The sequence below is a fragment of the Sylvia atricapilla genome, chromosome 6 (assembly GCF_009819655.1).
Source record: "Sylvia atricapilla isolate bSylAtr1 chromosome 6, bSylAtr1.pri, whole genome shotgun sequence".
Lineage (NCBI taxonomy): Eukaryota > Metazoa > Chordata > Aves > Passeriformes > Sylviidae > Sylvia > Sylvia atricapilla.
Genome location: NC_089145.1, coordinates 57,592,555 through 57,619,061, shown reverse-complemented (window position 1 = coordinate 57,619,061; position 26,507 = coordinate 57,592,555). Strand labels below are relative to the sequence as shown.

General features: G+C 50.2%; 2 protein-coding genes across 6 annotated transcripts; one reads left to right on the top strand and one right to left on the bottom strand.

Moving 5' to 3' along the window:
- Positions 1 to 84: 84 nt before the first annotated feature.
- On the top strand, positions 85 to 12,425 carry LOC136363017 (acetyl-coenzyme A synthetase 2-like, mitochondrial). The gene is made up of 14 exons (XM_066322060.1): positions 85 to 642; positions 1,981 to 2,077; positions 3,215 to 3,414; positions 3,871 to 4,046; positions 4,657 to 4,809; positions 6,656 to 6,803; positions 7,225 to 7,362; positions 7,511 to 7,603; positions 7,996 to 8,108; positions 8,594 to 8,720; positions 9,383 to 9,510; positions 9,749 to 9,812; positions 10,135 to 10,256; positions 10,372 to 12,425. Exons 1-14 carry the CDS (start codon positions 330 to 332, stop codon positions 10,546 to 10,548), a joined length of 2,049 nt encoding a protein of 682 aa, XP_066178157.1. The 5' UTR covers positions 85 to 329; the 3' UTR covers positions 10,549 to 12,425.
- Positions 11,024 to 26,507, bottom strand: ABCD4 (ATP binding cassette subfamily D member 4). 5 transcript variants are annotated; one of them, XM_066322063.1, is made up of 19 exons: positions 26,486 to 26,507; positions 26,153 to 26,277; positions 25,917 to 26,044; positions 25,582 to 25,721; positions 22,394 to 22,510; positions 21,983 to 22,108; positions 21,077 to 21,127; positions 18,388 to 18,482; positions 17,306 to 17,427; positions 16,373 to 16,464; positions 16,072 to 16,161; positions 15,597 to 15,805; positions 15,215 to 15,306; positions 14,975 to 15,011; positions 13,839 to 13,888; positions 13,507 to 13,559; positions 13,095 to 13,171; positions 11,844 to 11,959; positions 11,024 to 11,686 (listed from the first exon to the last, which is right to left on the bottom strand). In XM_066322063.1, exons 1-19 carry the CDS (start codon positions 26,503 to 26,505, stop codon positions 11,591 to 11,593), a joined length of 1,836 nt encoding a protein of 611 aa, XP_066178160.1. In that variant the 5' UTR covers positions 26,506 to 26,507; the 3' UTR covers positions 11,024 to 11,590. The 5 variants fall into 5 exon arrangements, 4 of the variants coding, with proteins under 4 accessions (XP_066178160.1, XP_066178158.1, XP_066178159.1 ...); XM_066322061.1 differs by lacking the exon at positions 26,486 to 26,507 and adding an exon at positions 26,372 to 26,442; XM_066322062.1 differs by lacking the exon at positions 26,486 to 26,507 and adding an exon at positions 26,372 to 26,442 and having other exon boundaries at positions 15,597 to 15,802.

Here is a 26,507-nt window from a genome sequence, read left to right as displayed (position 1 = left end):
CCTGTTCAAGAACTGCTGTCAGGACTCAGATTAGCATGAAGGTTATTTTCAGTCAAATATTTCTACATCCCACCCCTTTCCCCTCCCTTACAGCGATTGAATTTCTTTTTTTCCCATAGTTCTTTGGAAGAGAGGAGGAGAGGAACAAGGCAGGACAGAAGGGGTGCTTGGGCTCCCTGTATGAGAGAGCTGCTTTGTGTCCAGTCAGCCCAGGACAACGTAGCCCAAACTTCCACAGGGGCTTGAGTCTCACCTGGGCCAGGTGTCCCAAGCAGCTGTGAGGGCTGCAGGTATCCATTTCCTCAGGGAGAGGCAGGTACCCTGCAGTGATGGCCAGGCTGCTGGCCAGGACTCGCTGCTTCAAAGCTCTTTCTTGGACTCCCAGATGCCCCTCTGGGCTGGTGGCTGTCAGGCCCTGGAGCCACGGGCCTCTCACTGCCTACATGCCTGAAGCTGCCGCCTTCCCCAGACCAAAGGACCACCAAGATTTGTACAAGGTGTCAGTGGAGCAGAGTGACATCTTCTGGGGAGCACTGGGAAGGAGCCGGCTCACCTGGATCACCCCTTTCCACTCTGTCCAGGACTGTGACTTGTGCCAGGGCAGAATCTCCTGGTTCCTGGGTGGGCAGCTGAATGTGACAGGTAAGGAAGGAGATGGATCTGGGATCATACCAAGTGCCTGCAGATGCTTCTGTGTGTGTGACTTCAGCCCTGGGAATGCATCAGAAGAGCACAGAGTTAAAGGTCTGGAGAAAGGGGGATCCCCAAAAGGTCCAGTTGGTCCTGCAGTGGCTTTAGTGTAAGGTTGTGGCTGGCTGATTATTTCTGGAAGCAACTGGGTTTCATCAGAGAGGTTGCAGCTGGATTGGTGTGTGCTGTGAGCTGAGTTGCTCTCCCTCAGCCCTTGTGGATCCCACAGCAGGGCAATAGCTCTGTCCTGCAGGACCACAGGCAGTAACACTGAACCCTGGGCATTCAGCAGGCAGGGTTGCTCTAGGTCATTCCTGCTCAGTGAAGGTAATATGTATCTGTAGGAAGCAAAATACAGGAGAAATAAGCCATACTGTCACCACTGTACTGGGAGGCTCTTCTGTGGACTGGGGCTGGTGACACTGTGTCCTGCTCACAGTGCTGTTGGTCTCCATGTTCAAAATATGAGACAGACCTCTGAGAAAATCAGATCTTACGTAATCTAGTTTGGAAAGAGGGCAAGAGTTATTTGCCTTTGGGATTTGACATTTTACTCTTTCTCCTTTTATGTGCATTTTTTTTCTCTCCTGGAAAACTACAAATGATCAGGAGAAAAAAAGCTGGTATGCAAACTGGGGCTGCTGCATCATCCCATGACTTTAGCAGGTTTAAGGAAAACAGAGAGTGGAACAAGGCTTCTGAGGAAACTGCAGCTGCCAGCAATGTGGGAAACTTTACACGGAAGAACTGCAGCCAAAGCCTCAGCTTACAATGTCCCTGGAAAGCCAGGGGCTGTGCACTCTGGCTCTTTTCTATCTTGGACAAGTGCACTCTGCAGCCTCCCAGTGCAGAGCTTTGCTTTGTCCTGCATTTCTTATTTAGGAGCATTGCCACTAAAAAACTGTCCTAGTTCACCCTGGAGGCAGCTGCAAGGCAGTGTTGGGTGGAGTGACGGCTTAGTTAATGTTTACCAACACTCTGAGGGTACTGGGGATGTGACCTCCAAAGGGACTTCAGGCATTTGCTGCTCTGGACTGCATGAGGTCATAGTTAAGGAGGAAGCTGATAATGGGGATTGGCAGGTGCTGGAGTGGTGAGGAACATAGCAGGCTTGGCATAGTGCTTGTGATCTCCTGGCTGGTATCCACAAAGGTTGCCCAAGGCTAACGCTGAGAAGACTCACACAGAGCCCTGACTTTGACCTGAAAATGGGATTGCCAGTGCTGGCTTTATGAGAGGTAGGAGGTACTGAGGGTTGCTCTATCAATGATAGTGGGTTTTCCTTTCTAGTGAATTGTCTGGACCGTCATGTCCATGTAGCCCCAGACAAGGTGGCCTTAATCTGGGAGAAAGATGAACCTGGAGGAGAGGTACGGGTGACATACAGGTCAGTAATTACCTCTCAACATATGAGAGGCATGTTGTAGCACTGCACAGGGCTGATCTGCACATGTCTGTCATGTGAGGAGATGCAGCATCCCTTCACACAGATCCAGAGTATGGTAGCTGTTGGCCTGCTTGTCCTGATCTGAAACTTCAGCCTACCCCCTGATTAAATCTTCTGGGTCCTGAGGAGTCCTTGCCCAGCTGGGGAGGCAGATACAAGCCCCTTTGCAATGCTTGTAGGTAAGACACACAGGAAAGTCACATATGTGTCTGCCCACCCATGTTCCTGTTATCTAAACTTCTGGGTAAGTGGTCTGCAAGAAAGGCAAATTCACAGCTCCAGTTGTGCTGAGAAATCCCATGCACATCCTCATGTCAGCAGTGCTGCTGGATTTGGCTTTCTGGGGGCCCTGCCTGTCCAGCCCTGCTGGGTTGGTTTGGGGCCTCCCACCTTCCAGCTTAAATTGCCTGCTCTCTGAGTCACTGCAACAGAATTCACATAAATCCCTCTGCACACCAAACAAGTCCCTCTGTCCTCTCTGACTTCAGGCCTCACACGACAAGTATGACCAGCCACCCCTGCCAATCCCCATGCATCAAGAGCCCTTCCATAAAATGACTCAGTGATGGCCAAGCTGTGGTTTCTGGGAGGGACACTTCTTGGGAGAGGCATCTTTCAGCTCCCTGCTTTCCTACAGCTGTTGTTCTTGTTTGACCTCAGCTTTAGCAAAGCACGGGACCCTGCTTTAGGGAAAGATATCTAACTTCTCACATGTAGCCTCCAGCTGGGCAGGGCAGTGTGCCACACTGGTTGTCCAGGTTGGTAAGAGATGTGCAGGCTGTCATTGAGATAATCAGCTGAGGTGTTGTGGGTTTGCTGAGCTGTAAGAATTGCCAGTGGCTGTTGCACAGAAATCATTCTAATTGATGTCTTTTCCATAAGTAGCGGTCTATGTTATAGAATGTCTTCTTTCCTTCCCACTGATTTTTACAGCTCTCCCATGGTCTTCCAGAGTGAGGAGGGTAGGGGATGTAGGGATATAATCTGTGTTCTTGTGATTTTGAGGCTCCCTATCTTTATGCACGCAGGCAAGATCTGCAGGAAAGTCTCTAACTGTGTCACTGCTTCTTTGGGCAGGGAACTGCTGGAGCTGACGTGCCGCCTGGGAAATACCTTGAAACGGCAAGGGGTGAAGCCGGGTGACAGGGTGACAATCTACATGCCCCCGTGCCCACTGGCAGTGGCTAGCATGCTGGCCTGTGCCCGCATTGGGGCTGTGCACGCTGTGGTGTTTGCTGGCTTCAGTGCAGAGTCTCTCGCTGACAGGATCCAGGATGGTAAGAGGCAGAGGGTAACAGTGGCATATTTCCCTTGGGGGACAGTGCTGAGCTTGTTGGTTAGAAGCTCCAGGGGGCTCAGCGTTGTGTGGGTGGCAAAGGTTTTCTGAGTGAGACTCTCTGAGGGTATGCTGATATAATATATAGTTATGGAGCAGGTACTAGCAACCCAGTAAATGGCATGAGTTCACTAAATACCTTCCAGCTCATGGGATGAACAGGTTTTCTTTTCCTTCCATGAGACTGAAGGATTGGGATACAATGTCTCCTGTAAGGGGATGCAACACAGGCAGAAATGAATGGGAAACCAAGATGCAAAGCTGCTGTCCTAAATTAAGGACATGAGTACTACGGGAGACAGAGAGAGACAGAGGTGAAAGGTCAGGGTAGAGCCAAACTGCTCTTTGACTGGTGGAGGGGGCAGAGTTGCTTATGTGGCTCTTCTATCTTCTGCAGCCCAATCAGAGACAGTGATTACAGTGAACCAGGGGCTAAGAGGTGGCAAGATTATTGAGCTAAAGAAGACAGTGGACCAGGCTGTGAAGCAGTGCCCTGGAGTGAAACGGGTTCTGGTTTCCATGAGGACCAACAGCAAGATTCCCATGACAGCTCTAGATGTGCCCCTGGAGGAGGTGAGAGGCTGCCCAGCGACTTTGCCACTTCTCCTGGGCAAAGTACTTGCTCTTGGGGCAGGGACACTGGGTGGAGAGAGGATCTTGCCTGGCCATGGCAGTTTTGCTGGCATTGACAGAATCTGGAGACACTGTCCCGCAGCAGCAGTGGCAGTCAGAGCTGCACACAAGTTCAGGACAGTCCCAGTAGCCATTGGATGGCAGCTGGTGTGTCTTCCCACACTACCAGCCCCTGTATTGTCAGGGGCAGGCAGTGCAAACCAGAGCACACAGCAGGGTGGACAGCGGCCCTAGAAACACACGATACATGGGCTGCTACTTTGTGAATGCAGCCTTGGACTGCCACTACACTGTCACACATGGGTCTGCTGGTGGGCCTGGCATGTGCCTGTTACCCACAGCACACAGGGTGTCTAGGCTGCCAGCATGGAGCACAACTTCTGAACAGGTGAGCCCCTGCCATGCATTTCTTCTGGAGGATGTTTGTGGGGAGCAGGCTGGCAGGTGCTCAGATGGGAGGGAGACTTGGGAGAGAGGTGCACAAGCAGGTATGGGGACGACACAGGGGAGGCTGTGAGACCCTGGGAGAACTGCTGTGCTCTTCCTGCAGGAGATGATGAAGGAGGATGCATACTGTGAACCTGCTGTCATGGACAGTGAAGACATGTTGTTTCTTCTCTACACATCAGGCAGTACTGGCAAACCCAAGGGCTTGGTTCATTCCCAAGCTGGTTACTTGCTGTTTGCTGCTCTCACACACAAGGTAATGTTTCCCAGCCACAAAGTGCTATGACCCTGCGGTTCATAGGCAGTGCAGGGAAGATACATGCTGGGTTGGGAAGAAAAAGCCAATTGCTCCCTAGAAATGGTGGCTTTTCTAAGTATAATTACCCCAGCTCAGGTGAGAGATCAAAGGCAGTGCTTCGGGAAGGAGCACATCTGACAATACCTGTAAAAGCTGGTGAGTGCCCTCATGACAAAGGGTCTATATCTGAAGACTGTTGGTCATCTTTGGGAAGAGGAAAGCCTTTAACCATGACATGCCCAAGGCAAAGTTAGATCTGAATAGAAGGATGCTGAGCCAGGCACAGAGATACCTTTGGCTGGAGGAGTGGTTGGAAGGAGCATTCCTATGACATAATATGAGGTTCCATGTAAGAGGGAGTTCTTACCTGAACAGTCCCTTAGCTTTGGATCTGGCTCTTCCTGTGTGTGACTGCAGTTCCAGTAGTGCCTCAGAACACACACCCTGTGTCAAGGCAAGCTCAGGGCTGGCTGAGTCTTCTCTGTTAGCTGTGAGTGCTGAAGGCTTTACCCTCTGGGCTGTGTGCTAGAGATGCAGAGGCCATCGGCTTTCCTGTGAACTGAGCTGTGCCCAGCCTGATGGGTGACCCTCTCAGTACTATCAGAATGGGTTTGCCAGAGGCAGGGCTGGCATTCCAGAATGGCAGTGCAGGGGGTGAGCAACATGTGGCCCTTGTTAGCTTTCAAGAGCACTGAAAACCTGGGCACAGGGCTGACACACTCAGATCCCTCAGTTGGATGGAGAAGACTGCAGCTACTATAATCCACTGCTCCACTAAAAAGAGAGAGAAGAACCAGAAGAAGCTTCCAATATGGCACCTCAGAACATGAGGCCCTGGAGTCCCCAGATGAGTCAGCAGGGAGCTGCAGGAAGAAATGAGCACGTCTGAAACCACAGAAATCAGAAGAGAGAGAAAGAAGTGATAGGTTAGCGGGAGAGTGGCCCCTAGGAAGCTTTCCGGGCACTGAGTAAATGGCATGAAGAAGAGTGCTTTAGGAAGCTGGTTGTGTTGCTGCCAATATGACAGCACTGAGCTCTGTCCTGCTCAGAGTAGTCATCATTCCTTCATGTTCCAGCCTTGCAGGCAAAGGCCTCATGAGGAATAAATGGGGCAGTGGGAAGAAGAGCATGTTTTGCTTTCTGCCTGCAGGCAGAGCACTGCACTCACCCAGCTGAGATGGAAAGATTCCAACTCCTGTGGGCAGGCTGGGGCTGCTCTGGGCCAAGGCATCACATGGTCCCTCTGCTTGCTGCCTCACTGCTCCTGTGCTGGGCTCTTTGCTGAGCTCAGTGAGTTCTGAGTGTTGACTGTCCATCTGGAGTCCAGCATGCCTACAGGAGGCTCATGGAGTCTTCTACCACTTTGCCCTTGACTACTCTTCTCCTTCCACATGGTCACATAAGTACAGAGGCACCTTTCTTACCCAGGAGGTTCTGTTTTGATGCTACAGGATCAAAATGTTGGATCAGCCCTGTTTAGATGGCAGCAAAAGGAAAGAAAGGCTGTATCTCTCTCTCCATTGGAAAAGAAAAACATTTAGCTGTGGGTTTTGCTTTTAAGTGTCTGTCTCCTGCATCTTCACAGTTGGGTGGTTTGGTTTTTTTTTAACTTCAATTTTATTTAATTAATTTTAATTTTTTTTCTGAGTTTTTTTAAACTCTTTGCAGGAGGGTGTCCCTGCAGGGGTGGGTAGGAGGACAGAAGAACACAGTAACATTAGGGCTGACAGAGTAAACTGTTGTACCCCTTGCCAGGAATGCAGACCCAGGTGAAACCCCTCACTGCCTCTCTTTTCTTGTTCAGTACGTGTTCAACTACCAGGACAGAGACATCTTTGGCTGTGTGGCAGACATCGGCTGGATCACGGGACACACCTATGTGGTCTATGGCCCCCTCTGCAATGGTGGTACCACTGTCCTTTTTGAGAGCACTCCTGTCTATCCTAACCCTGGTGAGTGAGCTGAGGACATTCCACAGCACCCTGAGATCCACAGCAGGCAGGGAGCTGGTGGCTTGATGCCAGGACATGAGCAAGGGCACTGCTGCCTCAACAGCAGCCTGTGGGCTGGGTCCAGTAGAGAGCTGCAAAGGGAAGAGTCTTTTCCTCTGCTTAGGAAGCCACTGCTGCTCCTCCAGGGGTGGAGCTGTTAATTCTTGTCCCTCCCTGCAGAAGGAACAGTAGCAGAACTAGGTGATGTGAAGAAAAAGGGTCTGCTGCTCCTGAACTTCTTCCATCCTTCCCACCATGTGATTAACCTGGCTGAGGGTCCTGGCACTGCTGGAGAGTCTTTGCTCTCACCTCTTCTTTCTCTGCCTTGGTGTTGGGCTGGGAAGACCTGTGTGGATACTTACTGGCCCTGTTTCCATTCCAGGCCGCTACTGGGAAACAGTAGAGAGGTTAAGGATTAACCAGTTCTATGGGGCACCCACTGCCATCCGCCTGCTCCTGAGATACGGCGATGAATGGGTGAAGAAGTATGACCGCTCTTCTCTTAAAGTGCTTGGCTCAGGTAAGTGCAGCAACATGGGCTGGGGGAGCAAATCCTTGGACATCACATTGTGTCTCTTCTCACAGATGCCAAGAGTAGGAGCACCTGAGACCCCAGAGTCAGGAGACTGCACTATTTCTGCTCTGCCCCCTTGTCTTTCCCCTTGCAGTGGGGGAACCCATCAACAAGGAGGCGTGGGAATGGTACTTCCGTGTGGTCGGCGAGACACGATGCCCAGTAGTGGACACTTGGTGGCAAACTGGTGAGATGCATGATTCCTTGTTCCAGTTTCTGCTCTCCCAGGCTTTAGGAGTGACCTGCTGCTTTGCTGGACAAGTGATAGTGGTTGTTGCTGACAGTCTTGTATGAGTAAGGCTGTAAGGGCCCAGAGCACCCAAACATAAAAGAGAAAAATGGCCTTTAAAACTAACACAGATAAATGTGGGGATTTGAGGGAACATCTCAACATATTCTTGCTGAACTAAATGAGCACAATCATCCTCCTGCCAAATTCCTTCCCCAGCTGTCTGGCAAAGCCAGCCCCAGCCTGCGCAGTGTGTAGTAAGAAAGAGGGCAAAGGCTGTTGGCCAAGCAGTGCTACTTGACATTCCTCTTGTCCCTGACTTTGATGAGCATTAGTTTCTTCTCCTTCAGAAACAGGAGGCATCTGTATCTCACCCCGTCCTTCTAATCCTGGAGCTAAAATCCTTCCAGGCATGGCTATGAGACCCTTTTTTGGGATCAGCCCCTCCCTCTTGGACAACAAGGTATGTTTATAACCTGCAGTGTAGGCTCTGGCTCAGTCCTCTTTCCCCCAGGTACTTGCAATATGTACTTGCCAATGGGAGTGAAAAATCTGTAAGCATCTTTCCTGCTCATCTCTGCTAGACAGCAACCTTCCTTTCTGGAAAGGGACAAACAGGGAAGTTGTTCTTCCAGCTAGTGCAGAAGTTGTCTAGCTTGCACTGTCCTGACAAGAGAGGCTGTGTTTGGGCTCCCTGGCACATCATTCCAGGAAGGACAGGGCTGGGCAGGGACAGCCAGTCTCTCTGGAGAGGCTTTGCATCCCACCATGGGAGGCAGTTTGTTGCAGACATATGCTGGGAGAGACTAAGCCTGTCGTGTTGAAGTGAGGCACACAGGACCCTCGTCACTGCCCTCTCTAACATTTCCATCACAGGGTTGTTAAACAAGGAGTAGCTAAACATCCCAAGTACCTTCAGCCGTGATTACTAAAAGGGAAATTTTACAGGGAAATGTCCTTCTGGAAAATGATGTCTCGGGAGCTCTTTGCATCTCACAAGCCTGGCCAGGTATGGCACGAACCATTTACAATGACCACAAGAGATTTCTGGAAACTTACCTGACTCCTTATCCAGGTAAGGAAAACATGTGGCAGGACACTTGCACAAGTTTGGCTGGGTATGGTTGGGTCTGCTTGTTGGCTTTCTGTATGGAGGCAGGATTCAGGAGAGCTGGTAGTGCTCCTTTGTTCTTCCAGAGACCCTCCACAGTCCTGAGGCCTTTCATCTCCCCAGGTCTGATATCACAGGACTGCCCCTCACCAACCTTCCCAGCTGGATTACACATTGTTTTAAGGCAGTGGACTTATCCTTCTGCCCCCAGTCCCCTTGAGCACAGACCTCTTGCAAACCCTGTCAGCCTCTGTGACTCACCCAGAGGCATTGAGCAAGCCCCACAGTGTGTGTGTGTCTTGATGTGATGTGAAGAGGAGAAGCAGCAAGACCACAGGCACCTGCACTGGAGCTAAGTGCTCCCAGCACATGGTGATGAGACAGGCACAGCATCAGCCAGTACACTGCAGAATGAGGGCAGGAGCCTGATGATAGAGCAGGTACCAACAGAGGCAGAAGACGAACAAGGAAGGTAGGCACATTCACCCTGAACAGCTGAGGAAGAAGCAGAGTACACGGGCCCTGAAGCCAACAGAGAGGAGGAGGGGAAATGTGAGAGTATGGCTGCTGAGCAGCTCACATTCTCCCTCCAACAAGTGACTATGGCATGGTTCTGGCTACTGCAGGATTTTTCTTCACTGGGGATGGTGTGTATCGTACCAGTGAGGGCTACTACCAGCTAACAGGACGGCTGGATGACATCATTAACATCAGTGGACACCGGCTGGGCACTGCAGAGGTGGAGGATATTGTGGTAAGAGATGTGGGTGGGAGGTAAAGCCACCCAAACTAAAGCAGTTGGGGGCAGGAGGAAAGACCAGTGCTTGCAGACCTACTGAGGCAGGAAGGAAAAAGGGCAGACGCCATCTGAGGCCCTTCCTTGTCTCCCTGCATTATTGTGGCCTGCACAGCCAAGTCGGGGCAGGGCAGCTCCAGGTGGCAGCCTGCCAAAAGCACTGAGTCTATTCTCTTCCTGCCCTATTCTCTTCCAGGCTCACCATGTGGCAGTGGCAGAGTCTGCTGTCATTGGCTACCAACACGAGATCAAGGGAGAAGGTAAGATGCTTTGTTTCCTGCTCTGAAACATCCTCCAGGGCTATGGCACTGCAGGGTGAAGTGGCACGGGTCGTAATGCTGTGTCCACACCATACAGCTGTTAGCAGGGATCTCAGCATAGCCATCACAACCTGCACCTGCACCACAGACCAGCTAGGCTTTGCATAAGGTGGCAGCAGCATAAGGTGGCAGCAGCAGTGCTTGTGTGTGGCCAAAAGCACAGTTTTGGCTACAGAGCACCCCCTGAGGCTACCAGCAGAGAAGGACTCTCCTGGCACTAGGTCCAGGCAGGATCTCAGTAACCTGGTGGTCCTTCTGCCAGGAGCCTACGTGTTTGTTGTGCTGAAGAAGGACAGTGGCTACACACAGGAGACTCTTGCTGCCGAGCTACGGGAGCTCATCTCAAAGAAGATTGCTAAGTACGCAGCTCCAGATTATGTTCAGGTAACACAAGCAAACTTGGTCCAAAAACTTGGTCCAAACTTGTGGTCCAGCAGCCACACTGGCAGATTGGCTGAGCCCTCTCCCTCAGCCTTGACTCTGCTCCCCTCCATCACAGGTCACACACCGGCTGCCCAAGACACGCTCGGGTAAGATTATGCGTCGGGTGCTACGGAAAATTGTGGAGGACAAGGCCAGTGAGCTTGGGGACCTAACCACCCTGGACGACCATGAGGCTGTGCAGCAGATCATAGAGGGACACAGGCACCTTGTGGAGCAGCAGAAGGGCCACTAGCTTGGCTCTGCCAGCAGCCACCTCCTCTTCCTTCACTGCAAAACCAGGGAACCATCCAGAAAAGCCACTAAACAAGGGGTGGCCAGTAAGTTCTCAGATCACACCTCCACTGCAGTCTTGGAGTGACCTCTCACAACACAGGAGACCCTCAAAACCTGTCTCCATACACCCATGTAGACAGAGGAGAGAATGTGACTCATCATGGTCAGAAGAGTAAGGGGAGACAAACTGTTTCATTCCATGAAAGCAGAGGGCAGAAAGCCCTCCTTGAGGTTCCTTGTGCCTTGCAGTAGCTGCAGTGGTAGCAGCAGGCAGAATGCCCAGCCCTGGACAGAGGTACTATTTCTATCTCTGCTATGCTCTTTAGCAATAGTCTTGTCCAGGATCATTGCCAATACACAAACATCTCCTGGAAAGCAAACCCCAGAAGGAAAACACGCAACAGTCTGGTTAACAAATACTGACTCTTCATAAAAACAGTTTGAAAACTGGCCCCAGATTTTAATACAAAAATGTTCCTTTCACCTGTAGCCGTGTGTTACAAGGAGAGCAGAGACATGCCCCTTCTCTGTGCTAGCATTCTCCTCCCCTTGTCTCCTGCTGGAAAACACAATTTTCAACATGTATCTTCTGCTGTGTATCACAGATCTGTGTATCAAAGACAGAGCTCCTAGCAAGGCACAGAGGGCAGAAAAGGAGGCTGCATTCTAGCCTCACACCAATGTCTCCCAGATGAAGTGGAGGTTGCTCTGGTTTCTACAAGACCCATGAGGCAGCATCTTCTCTCAGTGAGGCCCAGCAGCTCAGCTCCTTTCTCCCATGAGATCCAGAGAGGCAGAAGGAGGATGGGAGAAGTATGGAATAGTTGTATCTGCTCTTAGCAGAACTCCACACCATGAGTTCAGACATACTCTATCAGCAAAATCCAGAACTGGTCTTGCACTGTTTGACACAGCTGCTAGCTTGGCAGCTCCATGTCTGCTCTTGAGAGCTCTTCCACACGTGTGCAGGTTCTGTGGCTGGCCAGACAAAGGCATGCTTTTCAGTGTCCTTCCTCAGAGGGGAGTCGCTTCACCTTCTCACATCGAGTAAGCTCCCATCTTCCCTCCCCATGAAGTTTCAAAATCCAGCTGTGGAACTGCAATTCAATAGCACAACACTGAGGTATGTCTCTACAAGGGCATGGTCCACCCACAGTGAGATCCTCCAGCCTCAGTCACTCCTCTCTGCCCACCAGAGACCCACTCTACCTCACCACCACGAGGGGGGCACGGAGCACTGCCTCCCTGTCTCACCTTTTCCAGGCTGGGTCTGTGTCCCACACTGATCAGTGTCATGCCCAGCTGAAGGCACATACGGTACAGTTCATGCTCCACCTCTTCTGTCAAGGCACTGGTGGCTTCATCTAACACTGAAAGAAAAGTGATAAGCCCCATAAATCCTCTCCCCATCACACATCTGTAGGCAAGAGCAGCAACTGCCAAGAACATTTCACATATTAACTGGAAGAAGGCAAGTGAGGAGAAAGCTAAGGACTCTGGTATTCCTCTGGCACAGCTGGTATCAGGCAACTAGGAAAGCGGTCCTTCCCCTCCAATACTTGAATCCATTCAAACTACACCATTCACCTCACTCCTCTCTCTCAACAGCTGCCAGCCACTGCCTCATCTCCATTATGGCAAAAGCCAAGACATGACCTTCTCCAGGCAGACCATGTGCCAGAGTGCCAGGCTGAACAACAGTCAGTGTACTCTTCCAGCACAGACCCTACATGGTCAGGAGACATACATGGATGTAGGATGGGCCTGTGGCACCTTCCTGACTATTAAGGGTAAATACTACAGACCTGGAGCAAATAAATTCAAATAATCTCTACAGCTTTTAGTTTGCAGTTCACAGGTTCCTTCTGCCCAGACATCACTGAGCTGTGCCACAGGTTTCAGGGGAAAGAGAGGTACTTATACGTAGCTGCCTGCTACCAAAACTGGCTCTGTTCACCCACATCCAACCTCGCCCTCATGGCAAGACCTCCAACAGCTCAAGCCCCCAGCAGAGCCTAAGGGATTGGCCCCATTAGCTAATCACAGTTGCTTCTGTGGCCCCTCAGGACTGTTTCTCCCACTGCTCCTTGTCTTCTTTTGCTACGTCAGGGCTAAACCTTCCATACTGCCCCACAACCATACAGATGTTCATGAGTTTCAGATATGACAACTGCTGCCACACTTCCCAACACCTGCACTTTACATGGCAACGGGTGAGTAGCCTGACAAAGTTCTTCTGGTGCCATTGGACATGGACCATGAACATTAATCACCAATTCCCCATGAAGAAAATGTACAGTCTCTTGATTTACCACCCTCCATACAAATAATGAAATGTTTTCACATTTCACAACTGAATCCTCTGTGTGCTATGCTGCTAAAATAATGGCCAAGACAAAGCATGTTCCTAGCACAAAAAGGATTTTATGAGCTGTCTCTGTACCAGCTTCTCTATACACCAAAAGCCTTGTCTTTTTTTCTCTCCTCTTGTAGTCAGTCACTCACCTGCATATTTTGGCTGAAGGTAGAAGAGCCGTGCAAATGAGAGCCTCTGCATCTCCCCTGGGGACAGGATGTCATACCTGCAGCAGGGTTGAGATTCAACACCTTCCTCAAGAAAGAGCTCATCTGCTGAAAATCTTATGGATTCTGATATTGGAGACCAGCAGACAACTGTCCCTGTGTGTCCCTTGTGCCACCCCCCATGCTGGGCCTGGCTCTGCACCCTTGTACACAGTCAGCTGCCTGCAGAACACCACAGCTGGTGACTGTTGGCATACATGCTTGGGGCATGAAGGTTTTGCTCCTGTATAGTGTCCACATCTCACAGAACACAGATAAATCCACTGTGCATCTGCTTAGAAGTGTTCCCCACTCAGAAATCACCCAAATTCATACAAACAGTGAGCTCCCTTACCAGTTCCAGTCCACCTCTTCATCCAGTCCTCCAGCCCTTGCCAGCAAATCAGTCTACAGAGAGCACAGCAGACTTGTGAACACGGTCCCCATCCCTGCAGCCTATGGCCCTGAGCATAATCACCTGCTTCTTACTGGTCTCCCTTTCCCCACTTGAGCTGAACTTGTACCGTATCTCTCCTCTTTCTGTCCCATAGACAGTTGTGTCCCAGGTACAGACAACGGCCCCACATAAGTTCAGCATACAATGGTGCTGTGATCAGCAAAAACTCATCCCTTCTTCTCTCACTGGTGGCACCAGGAAAGAAGGCAGCAGTGCTGCCAGTGACTCACCAGCCCAGCCAGCTCCAGGAATCGCACAATCCTCTCATCATCTGCAGACCCTAGGGAGAAAGCCACACAGCCTAAGCAGAGGCAGTGTGTGCTCAGGCCACTGCTGTATGAAGGAGTTGGTGGGGCAGGAGGGAAGAACTGGAGTATCTCCTTAGGCTCAATGTAGTTGACCTGACCACTTAGTTATACCAGATCCTGAGCTTAGGCAGAGATAGCCCCAAAGACTGACCTTCCTTAAAAATGTTAACCATGCCTGTGAGCAGTATACCAGGAGGTAGCTGGGCTCCACAGATACACCTGAGATTTGCCTCAGCTCATGGCCACAGCCAGAACACAAGGATCCAGGCTTCAACTGCCAAGGCCCTGCCCAACAGCTGCTCTCTTAGACCTGGGACGGCACACTACAAGTTGTGGAGTCATGGGGTTCAGGTAAGAGCCAGCAAAAGGACCCTGTGTGGGGAGAGAAATACCTCAGGGTGGGTCAGCTGTGGAGCAGAGCATACACTTGAGCTGGTACAGTCAGCATCTATGGAAGGTGAGTAGAAGGACTGTGCATCTGCCATGACCTCTCTGAAGCTGCCAGAGAGCCACAACAGTACCTCATGGCTGTAGTTACTCTCAGCAAGATTGTGACTCTCAAGTGTTTGAAAGCAGCAGGTAACACTGCTGGACATCTCCAAGGCTACAGCAGACCACATGTGGTCTGACTTTGGAAGAGGGCAGGGGAGAGAAAATCCATATATTCTGACCTGGGACATAATTTTGAAAAGATGGAGGTGGATGGAAAATGAGATGAAGGCAAACATGGCTTGCTGAAAGTCAGGCTGTACCAAACAAATCAGATATATCCCAACAGCAACATACATCATGTCTAGCACAGCAGGAAGAGCATGGCCAGCTTGTCCTCATTGTACTCTAACAGCAAGTTCTAATCAGGTGAGTGTGCTCTCTCACAAAAAAGGGGGGACACAGAATTGATCTTAACACACACTAATCTGCTAGGGAACACCAGAGCAACGAAAGCAAAATGGATGAGTGTTCCTGATGGGTTATAGCAGGGGAGAAGCTGCACTGGGTATAGGACAGTGAGGCAATACCACAGCACTGGTTAATTGCTCTAATAGATTTCCACAAACCTGAAAGTGGATAGATCTCCTTCAGGGGATAGATCACCTGTTCAACAGAGCAAAAGAAACCATGTCAGAGAGAGCTGGACAGTGTCCATCAGAGATGCAATAGCACGAACTCAGGCACAAGGGAAGGAGCAGCCACAGGCATCCTCCCTCTTGCAGGCCTGTGTGCACCCCACGGGTCTGCAGGGCATGACCACAGCTGGGGGCAGAGCTGGGGGCAGAGCAGACACACCCTGGGCTCACCTGCTCCCGAAGGCTCCCATCAGTGAAGAAGGGCCGCTGTGGTAGGAACACCACTCCTCGGGGGCCAAAGCAGGTCAGCATCCTGATGCTCCCTGCACAGAGACACTCATCACACCTGCAGCACCAGGCAGCAACTCCCCACTGCCCTGAGTAGTCCTGTCTCATGAAGTAGCCAACAAGTCCCCACAAAGTGTGTTTGCAACAGAGCAAAGCAGTGAGAGCCAAAGACACTGACAGAGATGGGTGGCTCAAGTCAGTGTACCAGTGACACATTCACTATCACATGGTGGCACTGGCCTCACAAACTGCCACCCTGTCACCTTCCAAACTCAGGGGAGCTTTGGTTGAGAAAAAGAAGGCTGAGACAAGTAGCAGTCCTTACCCTGTGTGCTCTCCCAGAGTCCTCCAAGGACCCTCAGGAGAGATGTCTTCCCTGTACCAGTGTTTCCCACAATCATCACACTGTTTCCTTGTGAGATCCTGAGGCTCAAGTCCTTGATGAGCAGCTTGCCAGAGGACGGTGCTGAGAGTGTCACTTGCTCCAGAAGGAAAGCTGTGTCCCTTGGCACTGGGTCCTCCTCAGAATGGCTGCTGAGCCACCACCAAGAAAAAGAATGAGAGATCCAGGGGAAAGTGACCATGCTGAGACTAGCAAAGATCAGGCACCTTAGACCTCCTGTGCATCTGTGACAGTAGCCCTGCCCCACACACCCTGGGAATGCAAACTGACAGTGAGCACTGCCTGCTTCAACCAAATGCATGCAACAGACTGACACCAAGAGCCACCTCAATCTCATGGCAACTCCACACACTGGGACATAAGCTGCAAGCCAGCCAGTTGCTGAGAGGCAACTCACCCATCCTCATCCCAGCTGGTTTTGGCTTCTGAGTAGTTACCATTGTTTTTTCTGCCAAGGCTCAGCAAGGTCTCCTGCAGTTCACCAATCCTACACACACAGGAGGTTGCATGAATGCCAGGGACAATTCCAGCAGCCTTCTCACAATATCCAAACTCACCCATGCTGGCACACAAGCAACTGTTTCTTTTTTTTTTTTTTTTTTTTTTTTTTTTTTTTTTTTTTTTTTTAGCACAGACCTGGGCAGAGTCTTGTCCTGCACTTCCCTTTCCTCCAGAGATGTGCCCACAGATAAGCTCACCTGTGTGTGTAGCCAGCTACATCAGTCACAGTGCTGGAGAGATCTATGAGCTGGCTGAAGCAGCCAATGAGGTAGATGGAAACAAAGGCATTCTGGGGAGAAATCAATGCCAGAGTAAGGGTCAGTGCTGAGCTGGGGCATGACTGCAAGGAGGCAGCCAAGGAGTCCACACATCTGGTCACATCAACTGTCTCAGCAAGATGAATGAGGGGTGGTGAAGTCACCCAGGGTGATGGGAGTGAAGATGACCACATTTGAAAGAAGCAGGGCTTCCCTGCTCAGTACAGCAGATTTTGCCAGGTAGATACATGTCCTGTCACCCAGAGATGGTGTTTGCAGAGTGGCTGATGGCCTGCCTAGGGCCCAGTATGCTTGCTCAAGTCACCCAGATCTATGCCACCAACCCTGCCTCACCACCATATATGGCTCAGATCAGGGTGTCTCAGCCTGCAGTGCCCACTTCACTATTTTTGGCTCTGCATTCTCTATCATAAGCCAGTTTCAAGTATCTGGTAACAAGTCAGGTCAGGAAGGGGAATTCAAGCCATCTCAGCCTCACTGGTGGCCACGATCACCACAGGCAGTAGCCCAGGGATAACCCAGACCAGACTCACAGCTATGTACAGACCTCATCCCCACCTGAACTGCTGAAAACCAGAGACTTTCTGACCTCCTGGTTCTTTTAGACACAGAGGTCTGAGCTGGGAAACACTTACGTAAACGTGTCCTTGACAATTCTCACCCCCAAGTTAATCACATACCAGCTGGCTACAAGCTCCCATTTCCATGACACCACGAGTAAGGGACAGTCTAACCTGAAGATCAAGTGCTGCAGGTTATCTAGACCCAGGGCCAGCAGCCCCATGTGAAATCTCCATCCTCAGTGCCTGCTCACCCTCCACAGTGGGGTCACAGAGATTACCCTTAGCTCACCTTGCTGACAAGGGCGCTGAGTTCTGTTGGACTCAGGTCACCATAGACCCCAGAAAAGATGGGAATGGCAATGACCACGTAGCTCAGGATGCTGCCCAGATAATCAAAGGTGTTGATCCCAACTGGACACAAACACATTGAAACAAGACAGCGGGTTAAAGTAGAAATCTCCGTCCCAGCCAGGCCCAAGTGCTCATCCTGAGCCCTGACTCATCCTGAGCCCAGTCAGAGGAAGAGCCATGTTCTTGCCTCACCCCTTTATGATGAACCAGAGCAAAAAACCCATTTTGCAGGATAGCGCAATCATAAGGGTGAAAATCCATTTGCCAAGCAAAGGGCACTTTGGAACAGGCCCCTGAGCAGAGAATCATCATGCAGACACACAGTTCAGGGACTACTATGGGGCAAAAGTTACTTTGCCTACTTGTTGCTGTGCTTCAGGGGCCAGACTGATTCATAGTAAACAGGAAGCAAGGGCAAAAAGAAGCTCTGGGGTGAGATGGTTTGCCATGAAGTGTGTCTTGGGAGTACAAAAACAGGCAGAAAGACTTAAGATCCCAAATTCCCACAGACACTTCTGTTCAGGGCTTTCCCTCCATTACACTGCTCAGAAGATCACTGTGCTGCTGAGATCAGGAAGAGCTGTTTTTATAGGAGTCATTTAAAGAAAAAACCTGGACTCAGTGAAAAAAGGGAGAAGGAATATTTTCAGGGGACACCTATGCTTAAGCGTCAGGCTTTATAGGAAAGAAGTTTCCACAGCTCCCAACCACATATATAGTCCCCAAAGCTCAAGCCCTTCCCTCTTTTCTTGGCATGTGAACACTTGCCCCACAAAAAGCCAGATTCTTGGTCCTCCACAATTTTGCCTCTTTATGCGGCTTTTACACAAAAGGATTCCCATTTAGCAGTGCAGGAGAGACCCTCTGCTCACCCTCAGGGCTTTCATGGACCAGCAAGAGGCAGAAGAAGAAAACACAGCACCCCACCCACCCAACTACTCTACTAATAGAGTTTCCCAGTGTGGGCTACCACAATGGAGTTACCACACATCCCACTTCACCCCCAGTGTGCCCACTCACTGTAGAGCCACAGCTCCTTGCCTATCAGCTCCCTCTGGGTCTTCAGCAGCCTCTGCAGCCTCCGGTCTGTGCGCATGTGCTCCACTCGCCCAGCCCTGTAAAAATAAGATTGCAACATGCCACAGACATCCTAGGATTATGGGCTTTAAAACTGAAGCTCTGAATGGGTCTGGCACCTTTGCCTTCAACTAAAAAGCTCTTGATTGACCAGGAACTGAACAGCCAGGACTGTCTTCCTGAAGGGTATCATCAAGAAACTCTGGCTGAAGCAAACAGTCCTACCAATCTCTCCCAGAGCCCATGGCTACTGCTGTTGCAGCAGGAGGAGGTAAAGCCAGGCCAGACACTGTCAGCAAGGCTCCAGCCTGAAGCAGTGTACATCCAAGGTCAAACACAGTTCCCAAATACAGCCTGATTGGAAAAGAGGCACTGCTACACAGCTGGACCCAGAAAGGAGAGGGCAGAGAAGAGTCCAGGGGGTGATAATCAGCCCAAACCCCATGCTGAGGTGGCCCATGCTGGCCACCCCAGCATGGTCAGCAGCCTCAGCCCACCTCTTCCCATTTCCCACTCCACAGGAATGGGACAAAGCCAAGTCCTGAGCAGTGCAACCCCCGGGTACCCCAGCTCCACAACTCCCCCCTTCCCAGGGCTATCTCCATCAGGTCACTCACTACACAAGTTAGTGGCGATGTTGTAGTGGCCAGGCTGAGCCAGGAGCAAGGCAGTATCTCCTAAACCACCACCTTACAGCAAACGTGACAGCTCCTGCTGCTGCTTTGCAAGGCCTGGGCTGCCCTCAGGTGGCAAAACGCAGAGAGAGCTCCACAGCTCACTTCAGACTCCCGCCTGCCGTGGACCTATTGGCCCTGACATCCAACAGAGGCTTGTGCCCACTACACAAACCACGCTCCCACCACAGTCTGTGCAACAGGGGAATCACTAGGGCTCAAGAAGATAAGGCCAGAAAGCAGCACAAAAACATCCAAAATAAGATTTTTGAGGTCTCATTTCAAAAGATTCTCAGTTCATACAAAAATACAGTTTCTTTCTCAAAAATGCACCTGGTTAGAATTCAGTTTGGCTTCACTGCCTTATAACACATCTCATGTAACTACTGAACTGCAATCTTTGCTTTCCATGTATTAGGAAAGGAGGGAGGCTTGAACATAAGGAATTAAGGGTGAGAAAGGAACTGGGGACCTTTGTTCTAGAGCTATTATTCTGTTGCAGATGAGAAGAGATTGCTGTATTGGCTTCCTCTTTTCCTCCCATTCACTTCACTTTAAAGCAAGTTTGCCAAAGCCTAAATAACAAAAGTGAAAAGGTGGCAGTGCTCTGCTTATGTTTCTTCCTTTACTGAAACAATGTTTAGGCAGTCTTAAAAAGACAAGATCACAAACTAGAGAACTAGAGCAATCAAAATCAGCTGCTCACCACATGCTCCTCTTGCAGGATTCTAGGAATGCAACGTATTTAAAAATTCCTTTATTTTTAATTATGACACATACCATGAAAATGCCTGGTTGTGTGCAACTCAGCTAAGTCCTAGTTTCACACAAAATGAAGTTTTTCTACTAAAACACTGTACTGAACCAAGACATTGTTTTCTGGTATAATAATCCACTTTCCGTGTTCTGCTTACTAATAGAATAAAAAAATTCTAAATTGTGAGGCAAAGTATTGCTTTCCTCAAAAGTACTTAAATAAGGGCATGTAATTACAGTATCTCTTCCATTACAAAAAATTATCATGAACCAGGAGGAATCAGAGTACAGAGAAATAACTCAGGCTTGCCAGTGCAAACCAAGAATGATTTTGGTTACTTAAATCTGCCCATGTAAGTTGTTATGAAATCAGTGACTTTGAATCAAACCACTGTGGGGACAGCACCACAACACTTGAAATGCCTGCTCAATACAGCATGAAGGAGCCAAATACAGATCACAGGCAGGAAAGACCAGAGAGAGGACACGTGCTACAATTCCTGGAAGAAGAGTGATTTCGCAACACACAGGGCAAAGGCAAGCTTGTCACAAGGAACAAGAAGTTCCTGCCACCCCAACACAAGCTGCACCAAATTCATATCTCCTTTCCTGGTGAACCCAGTGACAGCTCAACAGGCTTCAGGCACTAACTGGGGGAGGTGCTGCCAGGCTCCTGACTGTGTGCTCAGCTCAGGGGGGAATGGCATTAAGCAAATTCAGAGCACCAGTACAGGAGGGTCAGGGCACAGACTCACCAAGAGGAGCAAAGCAGAGGTAAGGTGGCCAGGTAGCAGCTGGCACACCCACAGAAGACATGCAGGCAAGCAGCAGCAGGATGGGGCCAGAAGCAACACGCAACAAGTCCTCAGCGAAACCAGATGCAGTAAGACTTTGAGTGATCTTCCAGATAAGGGCCTGGGAAAACATCAGTAATGTTTCTAAGCCAGCACCAAATCTGTATCTGCCTCTAAAGATGTTAGAAGGGAGGCAAAGGGAAGACAGTTGTCTCCAGTTGCTCTGGATTATTTCTGCAGATGATGCACAGAATGCAAAGAACAGAGTGTCAGGGCTGTATGATGCTGCAGTGGAAGGGACAGAAAGCTGTAGCAACAGAACTTGGGCTCCTTTGTGATATGTGAACACAAGGATGATCTGAACTGGGACAATCCTTTTGAGGATACAAAGAAATTAACACTACTAACCTGTAGAAAGCAGCTGGTTCTGCATTGACACGGATCTGCATGTGCTTGAACCTGTACAACCAAAAAACCATCATAATTGTACAAAAATGCTCAGTGAATTATGTAGCCAAAGCCATTCCTAGAGGAAACTTATCCTGCATGTTAGAGCAGTGGTCTGAGGCATCTCTTGATGGAAATACTCAACAGGCTCAGAAAGGCACCAGAGACCAAGGCTTAACATGAGCTGCCATCATTCAGGGCCAGCTCAGTAGTGCATTTGCTTGATATCCTGCTCTCTGTGCACATCTTAGCCCTGGGGCTTACTGTTTGCTGCCAATCCAGCATCTCCACCATACATCACCACAGCCAACTGCTCTGGGCTGGGATCCCTGTGCCACAACAGCTTATGCTGCTGTCCCTGGGTGCCTTGAGCCCCAGGGAAAGTTACAAAGCCCCTGCTACAAACACAGCCAACCCTGTAAGCAAGGGGGAGGAGGTGAGTTACAGAGCTTATGTAAAGACTGGGCTGTTTTAGGAACCCAGTGAAGGCAGTGGTGAAGCAGAAACCTGATTTCTGTCAGGAGATGCAGTTCACTGAATGTGCATCTGCACCCAAGGAAGTTTCATGTGCAGTTTTCTTCAAGACACCCCTAGCAGAAGCACCAGCAATGAGCAGGCAAACAGCTTGAAGACTGAGCTGTGAGACTGAACCAAAGGCATTGCTGGCCATGGCACAAGGCTGTGAATGGTTGGCAGGGGCTCAGTACACCGACTTTGAGGCACCATTGCACAGGCAGCCTTCCCTGAGTGTGGGGAAAGTCACAGACAAGAGAAGTAGCTACATACACAGCACTGAATGGGCACAAAAAAAAAGCTTTCACAGAAGCTGCCAAGAGGCAGCAAAAACACACCTCTGCTGGGACTCACCTGAAATCTCCTTCCAGTTTTTCCTGCTGCACAAGTTTAGACACAATTGGGCTCATCAACACTTTGTTAATCATCGTCCCAATGACAAAATACCCAAAGATGCTCACCGGGCCTAGCCAGCCTGTGCTACAGAGGAGAAAGAGAAGTCAGCTAATAATCCAAGCAAAAGGACACCCCTGCACCATTAGCCCAAGCAATCAGAGCCCTCTGCTGTCACCTCTTTGCTTTCACAGAAGTTTGGGGGCCAACATTGCATATCCCAGCATCCCCACGGCAGAGTTCTCTTTGGAGTGTAGAGACCACTCACCCGTGTTTACAAATATCCATCTGGGGAGTTGTAATCTGGGTGGCAGGCTCCAAACGAAGAACACAGAAAAGAGGTGGGCAAGCAGGGCCAGGATACACCCTTACCTGTGAAAGCACTGGTATGTGTAGTAGGCCAGTGTGAAGGGTGAGATGACGAGCTTGCTGGCCATGGAGCTGAGCTGCCTGCAGAACCTCTCCACGTCCTGGCTGATGCGCTGGTCCCTGCTCAACACAAAGAGCCAGTGGCACCATTACAGCCCAGAAGCAAGAGCCAGTACTAAAGCCCTAACAGGGTACAAAACAGGCTGTTTCATTGCATGAACATAGGACAGGCTGCAGCTGAAGAACCTTGCCTGGGAAGGACCTGCAACTCCCCCACAGGAAACCATTTTCATGGCCCCGCAGGACCCACCCAAGGGCCTTCGTGGCACAGGAAGAACAACTCCTGCCCTTGCTTTCATCCTGTTCTTCGTATTTATCCCTTGTTCCACTTTCAACAATATTGTTCAACACTTGTGCTGAAGATTTCTGCATCATTGTCCTTACTTCACTCCTGGAACAACCCCCATACTATGAAAAGGTAGTGACTCTCCTCCTAACCTTCAGTACTGGGCTGAAATGCCATCAGACCCGAGCAGATCCCTTGGCTCTGCATTGAGTGCCTCTGGTTCCTTTGCTGCAAAGAAGGAGGTGCTTCCACCCACCCCACCTCCCAAGAGCAGGAAGCAGCACACACTTCTCACCTCACTAGCAGCAGGCACATGGGTGACAGACCCTCAAGTCCCATCTATCCCACTGCTGAGCAGGAGATGCACTTGGGGTAACTAGGAAGGATTTCAGTATATTTACTCCTCAGCATCTCATCTGTCCAGAGCACACGGATGAGGGCTTCAGCCTGCTGTGCTAAGCTCCAGTGGAAAGGTCATAACTTAATGCTGAAGTTCAGAATGAAGAGCAAGGATGAACCCCTGATTAGTCTCAGTGCAGATATAACCACAAGGACACTCATGTTTTAACACTTTTGCAGTTCTGGAACAGTAATGGATTTAATTCTACGGCAACTCTCACCCTGACTGACCTTAGAGTCAGCATTTTTCCATTTCCTCAGACTGTAATTTCCCCATAAAATTGTAACTTAAATTGTGCTATAGTCTCATAGGAGGATTACTGCTTTTTACAAGCTGCTAAGTAACATGAAATGAAAACCCATGAAACACATGAAAGCATCAACTCAAATGCCCTGCTAGGTGCTGCAAGTGTTTGTATGCCACTCAGAACCCACTCTTCATTCCTTCAAAGGAGATGACTCCATGCATTTGACACTCAGTTTGGTTTGCACTGCATAATGGGAGGTCTCTGTTGCTCTAGTTTGTTCTCTAAGTACCTGGTGCAGGGTAAAAAACCTCTCATCAAAGAATTGCAAGATAAAGAAAATTTTTGCAGTGGTACCAAGACCACACTAAACAGGAAGATTGAATGTTGGAGCAGAAGCAAGGTGTAATGAGACACATTTGGCTGCAAAGGTCAGGAGAGCTATCTCTTTTGCTGCAGGGCAGACTGACCCAGTTGTCTTCTACATTTCACTGCACAATGTGAACACTTTCCCTAGTCAAAAATAAACCTGAGCAGAATAATCATGTGGTGAGAGGCCTCTGTCCTCTGCATCCCCTCGTGCCCCCAAAGAAAAAGACAGGCATGCAGGAGCTTGTGGCTTCAATGTGCTGCACTGCCTGGGAAGTGCTGCATGCCCTGGTGACAGACACAGTCTTTTAACCTCTCCTTGCAACTCCATGCCACTGCAAAACACTATCAGAAATGAACATTTAATGATAGTGGGAGTAAACTGAACAGCAACCTGAAAGTGCATCAGCTTGATAATGATGACCTACTGCCAAACACATAGAGCTGTTTGACCCAGGCTGAGACCTTTCTCCTTGCTTGCTGCTCCCCTTTAGATACCCAGCATGTTTTCCTGCAGCAGCCACACAAACCATCCTGCTCTGCAATAAAGGAGTAAGGACATGCAGCCAGTAGCAACAGGCAGCAGAAGTGCAGAAGCTGCTTCAGTTTCTTGAAGTTTCCACTACTAGCAAGTTATGAGTCCCTGCAAGACAGGGACTTTTCCCCAGGACTCTGGACACAGTCTCCTCTCATCATCAACATGGGAAATGGCACCAATGCAGTGACTAGATCAGAGGTGCCCATTCGAGCAGAGAATTTGGGAGTCTCTAAATGACAGTATAACAACACATTATTTGGAAAACATTCCCCCTTTATTTCTAGTTTTTCAGCTACTATTTAATAATAACTTTAAATTCTGGAGAAGGAAGAATTAGGGAGATTCTACACTGAGATTAGCTCAGCTGGTTAAAGCACAGTGCTAATCACAGGTTCAATCCCTGTATGGGCTATTCACTTAAATACTTGGACTCAATGATCCATGTGGGTCCACTCCAACTAAGAATAATCTGTGATTCTGTGACCTCTCACATGATATCCAACATAGGATTTTTAGCTCCTCACAGTATGCAGCTGTGACAGCAGTGCCCTGTGTGTGAGGACAAGCTGGAAGGCCAAAGTCTACCCACAGCTGTAAGGAAGGGCACTCGACCTTTGCTGCCCAGCCCAGGTAGATCAACAGCTCTGCAGGAAGCAGTACTGTGCACAAAGCAAACTGGAGAGGGACTTCTTGGGGGCGGAAGCTGGGATCCACAATGAATGCTCCTCCTCATATTTTAGGTCACCACTGACACTTCCTTCCAGGGAACAGGAAAGGGAAATGCAACCCTCATACAGTGCAAAACAAAGCCCTTCCTGGATGTGGCTCTCATGGATTATCAAACCATCGAAATACAACTAAACTGTGCTCAGCTGCAGATTCTGGTGTTTGAAGTTCAAACAGAACAGGGACTGTCCTAATGCATCAGCTGTGTGAAGGAAAGGAGAGGCACTGCTGACCCCAGCCAGGCCCTTTGCAATATCACGGTGTCAAGGACTGAGTTTGCTGACAGAGTATTTTACAGCAGCACTAGATCCCTGTTCCAATGGGCATCCACTTTCCTTGGAACCGAAACATCCTGCCCCTAAAACCATCATGACCAGCAGTCACAGGAGCTCCCAACAATAGGTATCACCTCCCACCGAGATAGAAGAGGGTGCCTAGATATGTGCCTAAACAGTAAAAGCTCCTAGGGCTCAAGCCCCTACCCAGAGACAAAGGGAAGTCAGGAAAAGGTGCACAGCAGCCCAGGAGAAGCCAAGCAAGATACTGAAAGAAGCTGCTGGCAGCCTACGGGTTATCGATGTCCTCACGCAGCACGTGCAGGCTGTAGTAGACCTGGCCTTGGAAGTAGCAGTTGTGGAGGTATTCAGTGAGGGACTTCCTCCAGTTCACATACATCATGTTGCAGATAAACTGGTCGAAACTTTTTAGCTGGAACAAGGGCAAAGAGATGGATGGGGAGAGATAAGTGAGAACAAACATTTTTTCAAAATGAAATAAAAACTAGCAGTTTGTACTAGTGATCCAGGGCACGGGCAGATTCGAATCCTTTGTGACCAGGATCATGCCAACAGCCATGGGCAGATTTCCCTTCCTCTCCCAAGACATCTGAGCCTCCGGTCTTACCGTGGAGTTCACAATGATCAGAGTCACGGCAACTGCAGTCAATGTTTTGAATCCGGAGAAGTCCTTGTTCCCTAGCACCTCATAGTACTGGCTGGGAATGACGCCAACCTGGTAAATAACCAGCTGCTCTGGAGGACAAAGACAAGCAGGGGAGGAATTGATGGACCGCGGTGACAAGGCGAGGCGGGGGATCGCAGGGAGCAGACGGGGGGTGCTCCCCCATCCCCCAGGCTCACCCAGCAAGGCGACACCGAGCAGCGTCAGGAACATGAGGGCGCTCGGGGACGGCCATCCAGGAAAGAGCACGGCCAGGAGCCGCAGGAACCGCCGCACGAACAGCCCGTCCAGCCGGGAGCCAGCCCTGTACCGGAGGGAGAAGGGGGCCGGCGGTGAGCTCGGCGGTTCCACGCCACCTCCCCTCCGCCAGGCCCCGGCCCAGCCCGGTCCGTCCTCACCGCCCGCCGATCCCGGCGCGCCCCGCGCTGCCGCTGCCCCCCGCCATCGGCGCCCTCCGGACCGAACCAGCCCGGCCAAACCCGTTCCCCGGGGCGCTTCACATAAATATTCACCACTTCTCCTCGCCCTGCATCA

What these genes read in the sequence shown, in the direction of transcription:
- ABCD4 (XM_066322061.1), bottom strand. Translation starts at nt 26,418, where the DNA reads ATGGCGGGGGGCAGCGGCAGCGCGGGGCGCGCCGGGATCGGCGGGCG. An exon ending in ACATACCAGTGCTTTCACAG is followed by an intron (nt 22,109 to 22,393) that starts GTAAGGGTGTAT and finishes TCTCCTCTGTAG; the next exon opens with CACAGGCTGGCTAGGCCCGG. An exon ending in CAAGGAGCTGTGGCTCTACA is followed by an intron (nt 17,428 to 18,387) that starts GTGAGTGGGCAC and finishes GTTTGTGTCCAG; the next exon opens with TTGGGATCAACACCTTTGAT.
- LOC136363017 (XM_066322060.1), top strand. Translation starts at nt 330, where the DNA reads ATGGCCAGGCTGCTGGCCAGGACTCGCTGCTTCAAAGCTCTTTCTTGG. An exon ending in TCCTGTCTATCCTAACCCTG is followed by an intron (nt 6,804 to 7,224) that starts GTGAGTGAGCTG and finishes TTTCCATTCCAG; the next exon opens with GCCGCTACTGGGAAACAGTA. An exon ending in TCTTAAAGTGCTTGGCTCAG is followed by an intron (nt 7,363 to 7,510) that starts GTAAGTGCAGCA and finishes TTCCCCTTGCAG; the next exon opens with TGGGGGAACCCATCAACAAG.